General features: G+C 36.7%; 1 protein-coding gene across 1 annotated transcript in view; it reads left to right on the top strand.

Annotated features, from left to right (window-relative positions):
• Nucleotides 1-15528, top strand: part of CPNE8 (copine VIII) — a gene marked incomplete at its 3' end in the record, with an annotated part of 93789 nt that overhangs the window by 63766 nt on the left and 14495 nt on the right. The window contains exons 12-13 of the mRNA XM_009695907.1: nt 4434-4487; nt 7555-7616. Coding sequence (XP_009694209.1) covers nt 4434-4487; nt 7555-7616 — 116 coding nt within the window. The remainder of the gene's footprint in view (nt 1-4433; nt 4488-7554; nt 7617-15528) is intronic.

Genomic DNA, 15528 nt, shown 5'->3' with positions numbered 1-15528 from the left:
CCTCACTTACTGAGATTTGCAAACAGCCTTCTTTGGTTTATTTTTAGCTTCACTATTTTGTTGTCTTTCTCAGTTCTGTTCTCATTTTTGCTGTCTTTCATTTCTGCATATGAACGTTCACACAACACAACTACTGTTTAGGCAAGGTACAGTTTGTGCTGTACTTATTATCCTAGGGTGTTTATATACTGGGAGCAGAGGAACCTTAGAAGAGTTTGAGTATGAAGTTCATATTCAGTGCTTCAGATCACAGAGTCATAAACACATAACTATGTGTTATAGGTAGACTTTTTTGGTGTGCGTTTTTGTTACGATTTCCAGACACTATATCTGTCTGATAACTCTGACAGATCCTTTAGAAAAATAAACTGATTATAAATTAAACTGATTCTAAAATTTTGTGTTAGTATTAAACACAGGAATGGTCCAGTTTTCAGTTTAGTTGTGTTTTCCTTTCTTTCACATTGAAGAGGCTACAGTCTCCTCTCTAATGAACTTACAAGATGTTTATATCAGTTGAGTAATGAAGATAACCCAGGAAAATACAGCATCTGCCAAAGTGCCTAAGGGAAAGATAGGAAAGGTGACAGTGCATCATACTAGAAGTTGCCTTCATTTTGCCTTGGTTCTTGGAGCCTTGCTCTTTGGGTTAGACCTTGACCCTTATCCTCATGCAATAGATTGCTGTCATCACACTGCAGTACAAATGCCCATTCCTAGGTCTGATTACCAGCAGGATTATTCTAGTTAAAAGCAGCCCTCTCTTGGAATATGTCATTGTACACACAGCCCTCCCACTCTCTAAAAGTTCTGGTAGCATAAAATGGGTCCTCTTACTGCATTAGCAGTTTCAACCCTTGTCTTACATAATGTACAGCAAGTGTAGGAATGGAAGAAAAAATAAGGCACTTAGCATTTGCTTTCCCCCCCCCCCCCCCTGTTGTTTTGGAAGTCCCTAAAAGTATTTCTCCTTTCTCATATTCTGAAGCTCCTTCCCAGCTTCTGCCTGGGACATTGTGTGTGATATTTTTCTTGGTGTTTCTTTAGTGATGCTGTCCTTGATCTCCAGTGTTACCAGAAGTCAAGATTTTGATCTTCTTCCTCCCTTCCAACCTTCCCCAAGGGAAAGTAATATCTAAGGCTCCTCAATATCAACAATGGTCATACGTGCCTTCTGAAAAAACAGGAATAGCTTTTTCCACCAAATATCCCTTTAACCTAGTCTTGTTAGCATGAGCATCTCCTCCTTCAAATTAGCAGCTAATTTGCCGTCGAATAATGCTGTAGATAATACAGGCATTTCTGCTGTGGGATGCCACCTGGTGACTTGTGGATTCATATGGGCTGTAGCTGCTTTTGGAATGATTCCATGACTAACTGTCTTGAGGACTGCAGTTCTATTCCCTCTTTGTCCATTCTAGTAGGAGAGCCAATTCTTGAATTTAGACTGACATATGTGTCCAGGTTGGTGGAACTCCTGATCAGCGTGTCAAGATCTTCATTGATTCAACCTTAATCCCATGATTGGAACTTCTTTCAGTTCTGCTTCTCCCAGGGGTGATTCAGATGTAAGACAAATGCAGCTAATTAGTCATGGTTATCCTGGTAGACAATTTAATTTCAAGACCCCTTATGTCCCTCAGAATAAATGCTTAAGACCTTCTTCCGGATTTTAGGTATCCTTTTGAAGGATTTAGGTCAGCTTCTGTATTTGCACCATGAGTTCCAGCATCATGCAGTTTGCATGCACAGTGTCTCTCAGAACTGAAATGTATTTTTTTCTTCCTCATGGAAAGATACTCTTGCTAATAATGAGAAGACAAGCCTATGTGGCTATAGCCTGTTTTTTTTTTTTTCTGTATGGTGTGCAGATCTTTGTTATTCCTTAAGCTGTCTTTTAATTGGTCTCAGACTACTGCAATTAAACTTCAGTATTTTGTAAAATTTCATATTCCTAATATGGGTGATCACAAATATGATGGTTTAGGCAAGCACTAGTGCAAAGTAGCGAAGGAGGCTGTTCCAATTATGTGCTGCGCTTTTATTTTGAAGATGAGCAGAGGTGCTTCTGTGCAAAGCAGGACAAAGATAACTGAAAGCCACAGGGTTTCTTCTTATTTAGACCCAAGATCAACCCCAGAGTTACAGTAATTTACAGCAGATTCCTATGGATAGTGTCACAGCACAGATTACTGTGTGCAGTGAAAATGTCCTCTCCTGTTGTATCACTGACATGACTCCTACCCTACCAGAAATACTCTGTCATAACATCTTAAGTCATTTTGCAGTTTCTTAAATATAGTATCAGTATCGTACTCCCAGCAATAGCATACATTTCCTGAGCATCTCGTTTGCCTCCCCACATTGCAACTCTCTGTACTTTGGTACTGCTTACTCTTGATCAGTCTGTGCAATATCAAAACAAAACAGACTGAACAAATATTCTTTTAATTGTTTTATGTCTACAAACTGACCCAAGGCAGTTTGTAAACTTTGTCTTTGAGTGGGTGTCCCATGTTTTCAGATTAGAAACATTGCTGTAACAAGCTCTTTTCAATTGACCTTTTTTTAATAGGTAAGAGTTCATGTAGCTTCATAGGTTACTGCAGGGATGTCAGACTTTCAGAGGCTAAAAGATGTTGTTTTATTTATAAAGTTATCTGAAATTTGAGAAAAAAAACCCACATAAATATTGTAATAACTATAGTACCTGGAATTACAGGAGAGACAAAAGCTGTTATTAAATTCATTTTTGATCCCAAGTAGATTCCTTGTTTCCCATGATCTTTCACTCCAAGCTGTAGTGCATTTCCTAGCAATTCCTAAGAAGCCAATTGTCAAGTTACCTGAAGCAGAAGGTTCCAGTGAATCTCCTTTTTGGCATTTAAGGACTACTGGCAAAAAATGTGCTGCTAATTCAGGCATGGATTCTGGAGAGTGAATGAAGGGCCACAGGGCAGGCAAGCAGTCTGTTACCTTCATCTTCCTCTTCTGGGCAATTGTCAGCAGGAGTCACTTTCTGGCTAAGATTCTAGTTCAACAAGAATTACTGCATTGTTTATAAACCACCATTACACAGATTTAATCCATTGCTCACCAGTCAAGACACTGTTATTAGGAGGGACAGGGGTTATTTGGGGGTTTTTAAGTGTTAAATGGATTACGTGTGTGTAAGGCAGTAAAAGCTTTTAAAAATACTTACCAGATAACTCTGTGGTGTACTGGAGGGAAAGAAAGAGTCACTCTTGTTTAGCCTGTTTGGGAAGACCTCCAATGATCATTATCTCTTTCTGCCTTACATTTCATAGCTGTTCTGTGTTGTGCAAAGAATATGATCTTTAAATGTAATGTCATTTTGGTTGGGGGGAGACAATTTTTGGAAGAGATGTATTACTGTTTTTCCAATTTCCAGGCAAAATTGTTTAAAAATTTTATAGCAGTTAAGTGACTAAGATTTCAATTGGGAATGTTTTCATTCCTTGTCATTCACAGAACATCTGTGAGTAGTTTACAGCAAAACTTGGCAGTAAGCCACAAGGATTTGAGTTTCCTATTTATATAGGAGATAGTTGATCGACCTAATTAACAAAATAATGTTTTGCTTCCAATTCCATGTGCAATTTTGAAAAAAGCAGGAGTACAGTTTAATGTGTATGTAGTGAAACTGACTGAGACTTGCCTTTGAAGGAGTAGGTACTCAGAAAGGAAACAATTTTTACTGGTGGCTACAGTGAGAAATTTTATAGGTATGGGTTCAAGACAATCAAGAAAACTGTTTAAAGATTTGTAGTCCAGTTCCATGAACATTCTTGTGTATGGGGAGTGCATTGAGCCCCCACAACTCCTATACACCAGTCAGGTGATGATAGGTGCCATTTTCATGAAATTACGGACTAGTTTCTATTCTGGCACAGCATGATCTGTCCCCTAGTTGCTCTTCCTGTCAGCCGGATCCTGTCATTGCACCAAATACAGAAACTAGGAGTAGAACAACCCTTGTGTTTCTCAGATAATACTGAGGAGAAGATGGAAACAAGTTAACTGGAATGTGAAGAGCTGCATTGTGAGATGAAGAAGTGGTGACACAGTATGCTGAAACACTGGAATCAGGAATGCAGAAAAACGCAGAATCTTGTGAAAATTCAAGGAAGTGTTTCACTGAGCACTCATTTAATGAACACTCTTACCTCTGTTGCCCCAATCCCCTATTTGTCAAATGCGAATAACAGCTGTGGCTTACTGTATCTACCATGAAGATAAATTCACCAGTTTTCAAATATGCATCCCAGCATTGAGGTGCATAAATAAACAGTATGCTGAATAAATTTATAATTCACTGAAAACAGACTACTTTCTGCATTGAAAGTATCTTAACACTTACCTTTATATTAAATCATAAATCATACTGCTTTAATATTTTTATCTGTTTCTAGGTAATAAATCCAAAGAAAAAAGGAAAAAAGAAAAAGTATGTTAATTCTGGAACAGTAAGTAAATATATTTTATGTTACTGGACACTTTGCTTTTCTTTTGAAACGGGGTGTAGTTGACTTGTAATTTAACAGGATTAGAATAGAACCTTCTGTGAAGGCCACAGCAATAAAGTATTTACTGTTATACAGCATTTATTTTCAGATTTTTTTTAATTTGAAGAGTCTGATAAAAGCTGTATCCAAGTGTGCTATTAAGTTGTCAATGATTTCCAAAATGAAATATGCAAAAATTTCAGTCAGATTCTTGAAATTATTGGACTGAACACTATTATTTTTTATCTGAAACATACCTGCACTTTTGAAAGTCAATTTTCTTTTCAAATTTAGCTGCTGAGCTAGCGTCAGTAAAAGCTAGTATGCTTATCATGGCTAAACCAAAAAGAGTCAACGCTTTTTATTACCAACAGATTTTTGTAAATTTATGTTGAACGATCTGTTAGTATAGTTTGGGATGAGAGTTTAATGTCCTTTTGTTCATATTCCATATTCTGTTTCATGAACCATTTGCTAGCAATGCCAATAATTCCCTTCAGCACTTTCTCAGCTTCTGTGTTCTGGCATCCATGATGTTCAAAACATCATTTACAAAAAATGAATATAAATGTTGAAGAATTGTGTGTTGGAAAACCTATTCAGAGATAAGATACGTTTTTTGAAAAGACATCTAGCATGTGGGGTTATTTCCACATGAACAGTTCCACTGAAGTTAGTAGGGCTACTTTCACTCTGAACTGTAGCCTTGAAGGAATGTTTTGTCATTCATTCTCACATTCTTTAATAAGTCTGTTCATCAGTAGGAAAATAAACACTTAGTTTGTACCTCTGCTTTAAATTGTAAAAAAGAGGCAGAAGCAGCTTGTCCATGAAAATCTACCATACAAGATCTGAATCGTTAGATAATATTTTTTTTGCTAACATACTCCTTTTGCTACAATTTAGGATGTTAAAATAAAGTTCTATTACGCTAAATTAGTGAGTCAGAAACTTATGAAAAGTGATTATTTTAAATCAACACTGAAAGTAAATGTACTCAAAATCGTAGGTATGAAATCTGGCTTAGGGTACAGAAGAGCAAAAAATGCATTTACATTTTCAATTTTCTTGTTGGTTTTGGTTTTAAATATTTTAACACCTTCACATATATCTGTCTGCTTTTGAAAGAATATACTTTACTCATGTTTGGACAGACAAAATCAACTGTGTCTTGTTATGCTTTGTCTCAAATTACATCGAAATTTCCAATAAACAGTTGTTAGCAGTTTTCCTTCCTCTTTCCTTCCCTACCAGTATTCTGTACCGTTGGTTTTGTAATTTATTTTCTTTATCAAGTTCTCTTTGCACCCATTTGTCCTTACTTATATTAGTCCTTCAGGCTTCCCTTATACTTCTCCAAATGGTCACTTTCCTATGTGTTTGCCTGCAGTTTTGTTTTTCTTCTCCCTGTCATTCACCCAAGATATTCTTTATCCCACAGATTTCTAAATTTTCAAACCAGGCACTAAGACAGTCATTCTCACTAATATGAAGTTGGCTTCTGGAAAACTTTATTTAAAGTGGATATAGATCATGACTGCTATCTCACTGCTGGTTTTAAGGGCTATGTACATACAGTAGCCGGCTCAATTCATTATTACTTAGGGGGTCATTTTAAATTCAGACAGACAAACTACATACTAAGCAGAAGTGTTTCAGAATACATGATTAGTTTTGAACAAAGCAAAGTGGTGAAATATAAAATTCACTGTATAAAACTTGGAACATTGGTAGTCATTGTCTGTATGGAAGTAAACACTTCAGCCACTTTGGAAGGGTGTTGTCTGTTTCAGTTTTTTACCTTTTTAAACCAGATTCACTGAAAACATTTGCTTAAACTAATTAGGAACAAGATGACCAGCTGTAGTAACAGATGAACCATTAAAATTACTATGTCCAGGGGGAAAATGCATAGAAATTTCAGTCTTATGTGCAAGACTATGCTACTGATAGTCTGGTAGAACTTTGTTATGGTCTTCTCAACTAGAAGTGTAATTTGATAGTTTTAAACTTTGCAAGTCACTATGAATCACAGAGAACCTGCGACAAAGGTAGGACAGAAGACAGAATTACTACTTGTAATCTCATTCTGAGTCCAAGTTTACAACATAGGAATATTTTCAATTTTTACATTTTGCTGCAGTTGGATGCAAACCAAATTTTGTGACAAACTTCCATCCTCTTTTTGTTCCTTGTATTATTATCAGTGCATTTGCTTTGAGTAGTACTTAAGCAGTTTTCACTGACTGCCTGTTGCAGTTACATTGTGAGAGAGATTTGTGTCACTTTGTAAATAAAATGAAAATAGTTTGGGTTGAATTCTTTGCTTTGTAAATATTGTGCAGAATATGAGGATCTTAAACACTGGATCTTTTCCACTTGAGTTTATACTTCTGCGACTTGAGAGCTGGAAATGCCAGTAACACCTTTAGACCACTGTTTGTGTTTTGGACCTATATCATTTCTGAATGATAAAAGCTGGGACTGAATGAATTTCTTATCTTTGCATTTCTGGTATATTCCACTTTCATTTTTTTTATATACTTCGTATATGTGTATGATTCACTAGATTTTTGTTTTCTTGGCTTGCATCAATACTCAATTTCTCATCTCAATAATGTGAGATGAGAAATGACATAAATAATTGTAATTGAGTTCTTTAAACAGTGTTGAAGTACTGATAGAATAGATGCATTATCATCTAACCTCTGATATTTGTGTGTAGATGTAGCGCACAGTGATCAGAAAACATGCATGTGGTAACCACCTGCCCTGGAATACAATCTTCCATACCTTATCTTTTGCTTAAAAAAAAAAAAAAAAAGCAATTGTAGTAGACTTAGAAATTTATCTCTTCCCTTTCAAGAACTACCTATTGAAATGGTTTCTTTTTTTAATCATCTTTTTTCCCTAATACTGTAGGAAATTATGTCTTAAGGATAGAGCTCCAAAAACATTGTACTTATGTCTCTACCTATTCAACTGGGAAATGACAATTCATGTCTGACTCTCTTTTATTTGCTTTCAGGTAACATTGCTTTCGTTCCTAATTGAAACAGAAGTTTCATTCCTTGACTATATTAAAGGCGGGTATGTGACTGGCAACAAACCTTTCTTGTTTTCACAATCTCATTGTAATTCACTAATAATTTGTATATGTACTTTGCATATGATGACTCTAAGTAGTATCTGTAAAGACCTGTATTGTTTCCTCATTTTAGAGGCTGTACTTTCCTACGTAAAACCTGCAGATAATTATTAACGTAAGTTAAGTTACAAAACTTTGTTTACAAGGTTGGAATCGGTGTTGGTACTAAAACACTGAGGTTGACTAATGACCGCTGATCAGCCACTGAAAATTGGATTAACTGAAAGGGAATCACCTATATACTATTAGATTAGTAAAATGTTGTTTTATTTCTTCTGATTACACTGACCTTTGGTGTGTTTGATATTGGCATTTATTTAGAGCCTTTCCCCTTCAAAGGCATTTTTTCAATACTAATTATGTAAAATCTATAACACATTCAATTTCTCATTTATCGTCATTTTCCCGAAAGGGAAGTAGAGACAGAAGCATCAAATGGCTTACCCTAGAACATTCCTGGAAATGGGATCAAATCTCAGAAATTCCTGACTCTTAAACTGCCTGCCAGAACACAGTTTTTCTCTAAGATAAATGGAAATAATTTGTTGTACATTCCTAGGCACTTAATATGGATTTTTGAGGCATACAGTCTGAAGATACATTCCACATTTATTTCAGAGCATTTGTTACCTGTCAAGAAACAAGTTACATTTTTTGTACCAGGCTTCAACCAGGCTTCAGCTGAAATAAAAAAGAAGTCTGTGTTGTGTTTTGGCAGTAGCAATATTGGGCTTTGCCTTTGTTCCCAACAGTGGTAATCCTACAGATGAGAATATGCTCAAGGTTTGTTCCTAAAACGTTCATCATTGAAGTTCATTAAGTTAAAGTGACACCCCCCAGTCATAATTGTTAGCTACAGAGAAACTGTCAGTAAGCTACCTTGACTGCTATTGCATTCAGGGTTTTGAAAAACTGCAGTCTGAGGTTGTGCTCCATACTGAACTAGTAACTTGTAGAGGGAATAGATCATTGTTTAGATGTACTCCAGACTGTTGACCCTAACCCATGGGGTGCTGTGGAGCGTAATTCTTTTTTCTCAAGGACTAACAGCCTCTTTGATGTTTCAGTTCTCCCAGACAGTTAAATTTTAAAGTTAGAAAAAAATTTCAAAGTTAGAAAATCCAAATTCACTGCTATTCGATCTCCAGCCAAGAGGATAAATATTTTCACTGAGAGTGAATTCAGTCTGTTATGTATCTCAAAACACTGTGTCTTTTGGCTCATGAAGATTAAACCTGACAAGAATATTTTATACATAGTACTTAAAAATGGGAATGCTTAATTAGGATTTTTAACATGGATGTAGACATATTATCTTTAAAATTCTTATTCAATATCGTTGGAGAAATTTGTGATTTGACTTGCTAATTTACAAGCTCTTTGGTGGCTGAACATATTTTCTCATTTGGATGGAATGCAGATCCTCTGCAACATTTCAGATTTGATTGATTGGTATTACAATGTTTTGTGATATACACGACGGGTTATGGGTGACCTTCAGAGGGAGTTGTATAGGCCCATCATTGAGGCATGTAAGCGGTGGGACACATCAGTGGAGGGAAGGGGCTGTGCCAGGGAGCAGCCATCTCTCCCCAGAATGGCTGAGGAGCTGCGTAGCCTGGCTGGCAGGGCAGGGTCTCACCAGCCAGGGCCCAGTTGTACAGTACATGGGCAAGGTAAGCAGGGCAGGCCGAGCGATGGTGACCAGGCTCAGTTAAGAGTTCAGATCATCAGGGACGTTTGTGGTGAGAAGGCAGACCGAGCTCAGGCTGGGAAGGGAAACCACAGATCCAGGTCAGGATCAGGTCCAGCAATTGCCAGGCAGGCCTGTGGTGGACTAGACAAGGAGGTCAAGCCAGGAAGTCAGTCTGTGAGTCGGGATCTGGATTAATGGAGTCCATGGCCAGGCACGGGCTTGGCTGAGCTGGAGACCCATACTCCTCTGACATAGCTCAGGCAGGGACTGAAGGCTGAGCTGAAGCGGGGCTCCTGAGCCAATGTTTGGGTGTGTGGTGGAGAGCCAAGGTGAGTCTGTTTAGGGCCATTAAAAGGCTTTTTAGTACACTCAGGACCCCTACGCTTTGTTCCAGGATGCTTCTGGACTGCAAACTATCAAGCTCTTCTACAATTTCTATCCTTATCCTTATCTGGAAACACTGCTGCTGGTATACTTCTTGTCTGTTTGCAGTCTTTGGATCCTACCGTTTCTCCTCAGAGAGGGTTTAATTCAGTTGTTGACTGCATGAGAATCTGTTACAGTTTAGCAAAGGTAAAACTTCCTAATATAGGTCAGGCATGCTGTCAAGGTACTACTGCATCTTTGACATCTGAAGAATATGTTGACTATATGCTATGAAGAATTCTATCAGCACATTTGCTTAGCAAGCTGTTTCTGAGGCACCTAGATTGTGGTGGTTAAGAAAGCGGTTATTTCTATGTTTCTGAGACCGTTTCCAATGATCAGTATGGCTTGTTGTGCCTGCTTTGGATCACTGTGAGTAGCAGATAGACAGCTACTTGAGATAACAGAAGAGTACTTGGAGCATCAGGGTTCTGGATGTGATTTCCGTATGAACAGTCATGGTCAATCTGTTGTGGAGCCCATCTGATTTGTGCAAGTGTTCTATATTTAGTACAGAATCCTAGAGTTTGAGAGAAACGGGTTACTTTTATTAGGGCTGCTGTTGCCTTTCTCAGGAACATTCCTGTTGTGGACTTTAACAGAAATAGAAGATGGCCATCCATCCATGTGTACCAAAAGTTTGTATTAAATGAAGTATATGTATACACAAATGCATGAAGAAACAGCTTTACCTCTAGTGTAACTGTTTGTTCTTTGAAGTGTGTTGTACATACATGCCACAATCATCTTATTCCCCATTCATTCAAAATTCATCTCTACAAGAACGCTGTGTATAAAGAACTGGGGAATTAAGTTTTGTGTCTAAATGTGGAAAGAAAAAAATATAGTGGGTGCATATATAATCTTTTTAGGGTGGTTTATCACATTTCTCACTGAGTTAATAAACCTAATTATCTATATTCTATAAACAAATAATAGAAATTTTGAATACAAGTAATACTTTGTTGTTCTTATTGATATTTTGTATATATCTCTGTAACTACAAGTCAAAGAACATTTGTGATATTGATAATTACTTCTTAAGCTTTTGCTTATGTTACCGCTTAAGCTTGTTGTTAATGCTCTGTGTTTAAAAGTATAAGCAGTAATACTTATCAGTTAATTATTTTATATAGAATATTTTTTAGTGATTCATATAGTTATTTCTATGTACGTACCAGTGAAAACTGTGGAAGTACTTGTATAAGATGTTACCTTTCTTTCTGCAGCCTATACAGTTTTGTAAACATGACCAGGAGGCTGAGACTCAGAATCGTTTTCTTGGCTTCTCTCTTCCTTTGTTTGTCTCATTTAATACTACTACATATCAGTTGCACTCCAGTTGACTGATTTTGAAGGAAGGGGGAAGAGAAGATTTTGTCATTAATCAGGTTGTTTTCCTATCAAGTATGTCCTCCAAAAGTGTTTTTATAGTTCCCTATTTTTCTTACGTTTAGTTAGGCAAGGGGAAGAAAACATTGATTCTGCAATAGGCACAATATTGGTATTTCCATAAATGGATGCCTGTGAAATACTTCATGATCAGAACTTTCATTGTAATTGATTTGAGGTGTCTAGAACTAATACTGATTGAATGGAAATCTTGACAACTTTAACTGCGACAAATTGGGATTACAGCATTGATTTCATTTGTGCTTTGAGTCTGTGTCTGTTTAATTGGGATATTCCATTATAAGTATAATCAATATGACTGTTGTTTTTTTGAAGAGCTTTGAAGAATGAAATAGAAGTTTGTCCATAAATTCTAATTTCTTTTTACTACATAACACTGGATTTTATAGCAATATGGCAGGAAAGAGGTGGATGTCTCTTTTGCATCTGAATATTACATAAAGTGGTGCCATCTTAGTAGCTCTTTTCCTTACATCTTGATGCTTAATTACATATTTTGCCACACACTGACCTTCCCACATTTAAAACAGGTACATTGTGCTAAAAATTAATGTATATTTCAAAATCAGATTTCTCCTACAATTTACCAATTAATAAGATATTCCTATCAAAACACCTCCAAAGCTCAGGAATGTAAGGGATATGGCCTTGAGGAGCAATGCAATTGAATTATCCTGGTTTATAGGAATGACTGTCAAACAGTTTATAGTCTGCCCAGCCAAAAAGTTGCAAGACTTAGTGACAGAAAGGATATTTCTGTGCAGAACTTTCTAACCTGTTTGACTTATTAGAATAGGAAGTGAGCTAACAAGTTACTCTAGGCATTTGTAAATCAATAAAGTTCAGGAGCTGAATCCTTTTGCAACTCAAAAATATTAAGCCATCTCTTCTGTCCCAGATTGGTGGAAGATAAGAGGAAATGTTTTCTTCCCATCATGTTAAAAGCCTTATCTTCATCCACTTTTTTGGAAATGAACACCCATACATTGTTTGGATTCTAAGGGCTTTGGACATACGTATTTAACTGAACTGTATTGAATCATTGATGGTCAAAATGGAAATTTAGAACTCCTCTCATGACAGCTATTTTCATCCAACCAGTACACCTTATAATGTAATGGCGTGCATGTTTGATGTTCGGAGGTGTCCTGGTGTGAGATACAGTTATGAAGCAAAGGCTGCCATAGCCACATATTTTGGAGGCTTTACCGTATATTTCTTGTATCCTTGCAGAATAGTAAGGAGTAATAAGACTATGTAAGAGAACAATCTTACAGAGCCTTTGTCAGAAAGATCTTTATATTGATATGGCATTTGGCCAAACAAGCATCTGCAAAGGGGAAATTATAAAATAACTGTCACTGGAGAGTTAAATGCCATGGAGAGGATGCAGCCTCTTGACAGTGTTAGTTACTCCATTAGCTCCATTGTAGAGATCTGCGCAGTAAGTGGTCCTCAAACCTTTAACAGCTCTCCCTGCTAACAGACCAGCTGGTTGTCACTCTGAAACCACAGGAGGAAATTCATGTTTCTTTCCAATGTACTGTTTAAAAAACCCTAATCATTACAAATGTTATCAAGCCTAGTCAAAAGCTACATCCAGGCTTAGTTTGTTCCCTTATGTATATCAGTACTGATGGAACTCTTATTAAAGGACAATAGGTTTCACCTTACTCTCCCAAAGAAACAGAGTGGCTGCTCTGCGGTTGTGAGGTGAAGATTTCTGTTCAAGATACACCTTTTTTTTAAAAAAAAAAAATTCTCATGATAGTATAGGGTAAAATCACCCATCCAGGTATCAAATAGATCATGTGATTCTGTGATATATGTCTTTCTATACCAATTAATTCTGGCAGAGTAGTAGTGCTCTATCCAGCTCTGAATCCATAAGGCACATTGCTGTGCTTGGATATTCTACCCGAGTTCTCCCTTGGGACAGGACATTGAGCAGCTCAGACTGCCTAGCCAGACATGGCAGTGTTTTAGCGGCTTTTGTGCAAAGCCTGGTGACCTCGCAACATCACTGATGTAGCGGGTGTCATGAGCTTGTAGTGTAGCTTCTTGGAGAACTATAAAGCTGGAAGAGCAGGGACACAGCTTTAGCCAAAGAATTTCCTTATCAGAAACAGTAAGTTTAGTTGTCTTGATGTGTTTTAAAATTTGTCATATGTAATCAATCACCTGAATTTGTTTCAAAGAGTTCAATTTTGTATGCTTTTTTAAATTCTGAGCATCCTTATTCTGAATTAATGATTTTTCAGCTAGTATCTATTACACAAAATATACTAATCAATAATCTTATTTAAAAAATACTTTATTGTTGATGAAGATTAATATATTAATACTAACAGTAACCTAATAATGTGTACTTGATACGACCTAAGAATTAGTCTGTTGAAAAGAAATAAAACATGTAGTAGAAATAAAAACAGGACAGTGGACTTTCAGATATATTCATTTAATTTGGTTCCAGAATAACATGTGTTATCATGAAAACACTTCTTAAAATGTCATCCAGATTAATTTCCCAGTCATCCCATTTGCCTTCCAAAGTAGTTCTATCTGATGTTTTCATGACACATAGTTTTTAAATTATCCTTCCTGGATTAATTTTTCAGTTATGGCTAGTTAATATTTTTGGTCTTGGTGAAACAGTAGAGAAATTAATACTTTTTTGTTAATAATTTTTCACACAAAATACACATGTTCACAATATTACAGCTGCTTTTGAAAGTATTTTCTCCGGTGGTACTAATTTGAAATTGTTTGTTTTGTGTTCAGAAAAGATTTAATTACACTTTCATGATTTTGACTACAAGGGTTGACCTTTATTTTGTGCCTTTTTGCAATTTATTATGACTTTCCTCACAGGGCACTGGTGCCTTGTGTAACTTAGACTTCTGTGTCTCTTTTCCATGAGATCATATTCAGAGCGATGTTTCTGATACAGAATCATAGAATCATTTAGGTTGGAAAAGACCTTTAAGATCATCGAGGCCAACCATAAACCCAGCACTGCCAAGTCCAGCACTAAAGGATGTCTCTAAGCACCACATCTACACGCCTTTTAAACACCTCCAGGGATGGTGGTTCCACCACTTCCCTGGGTAGCCTGTTCCAATGCTTGACAACCCTTTTGATCAAGAAATTTTTCCTAATATCCAATCTAAACTTCCCCTGGTGCAGCTTGAGGCCATTTCCTCTTGTCCTGTCGCTTGTTACATGGGAGAAGAGACCAGCCCCCACCTGGCTACAACCTCCTTTCAGGTAGTTGTAGAGAGTGATAAGATCTCCCCTCAGCCTCCTTTTCTTCACATATCATACAACGTATGTTGTATGATATAATAAACAAAATGGTAATTGAAAACACAGGGCGATCACAGTGCAGGTTTGCTCTAACAGAGTTTTTTCTAGCTTTGCTGGTTCTCTGTAAGATGTGAATGATGTTCTCTGTGGTCATGAGTCCATAATACAAAGTGACAGTTGCATTAAGAGTGGGATCCAGTTTCCTGAACTGTATAGGTATTTAATGCCATATTAGACTCCCCAAAATTTCCATGGTGTACTAAGTACCCTGGGGACTCTAAAATAACATTAGAAACCTGTATTTAGGAAACCGAAATCTAACCTATGTACAGTTATCTATAAGTCATTGAAATCAAGTAATTGGTTTAAGTTCTTGCATTTTTTCTATAACAGTATTATTGAAATGTACATACAGATGGAAACGAATTCTAGAGATGTAGACATCTGTTTTGATCTTATTTTATGTCATGATTTTTATAGTTGTGAAATGGGCAGATACTTTAATATGCATACTTTTCTGCTTGGACAAAAATCATAGTCCAGATTACAGTGGATTATAAATGGAAGAGGGAGTTTTTCTAGTTTACCAGATGGATTTCTGTTATCTAGAGCTGTATACATTTAATACAGATACACTGCTTTGAGGAGTACTCCAGAAGCTGATGCTGTCAGTCATTACCTGTAGTCACATGAAAAATGACTTTGGTCTTTTTACCATTAGATGTAATTTTAATTTTTTTTTTTTTTTTTTTTTACTTTTGTTAGCCATTTTCCTTTTTAATCTTTTACTGTGCTTTCTCTTGTTTCTGTCTTGAATTCAAAATCCGTGAAACTATTTCTTCTTACCAATTGGATTAGAACAGCTGATCCAGGAAATGAGTTTTTTGCTGTTTTTATGGAGAGCAAAATCTCTGCTTTGGAGGGTTTTTTTCCTCAGTGACACATTCTTCAGCATGCCAAAGGATTTCTGTACTTGATGTACCTGGCAGGTAATGCTTGGAGGAGTCTTTTTT

The sequence above is a fragment of the Cariama cristata genome, unplaced genomic scaffold, assembly GCF_000690535.1.
Source record: "Cariama cristata isolate BGI_N322 unplaced genomic scaffold, ASM69053v1 scaffold4252, whole genome shotgun sequence".
NCBI classification, from domain to species: Eukaryota; Metazoa; Chordata; class Aves; order Cariamiformes; family Cariamidae; genus Cariama; species Cariama cristata.
This window is presented reverse-complemented; position numbering and strand designations above follow the sequence as displayed.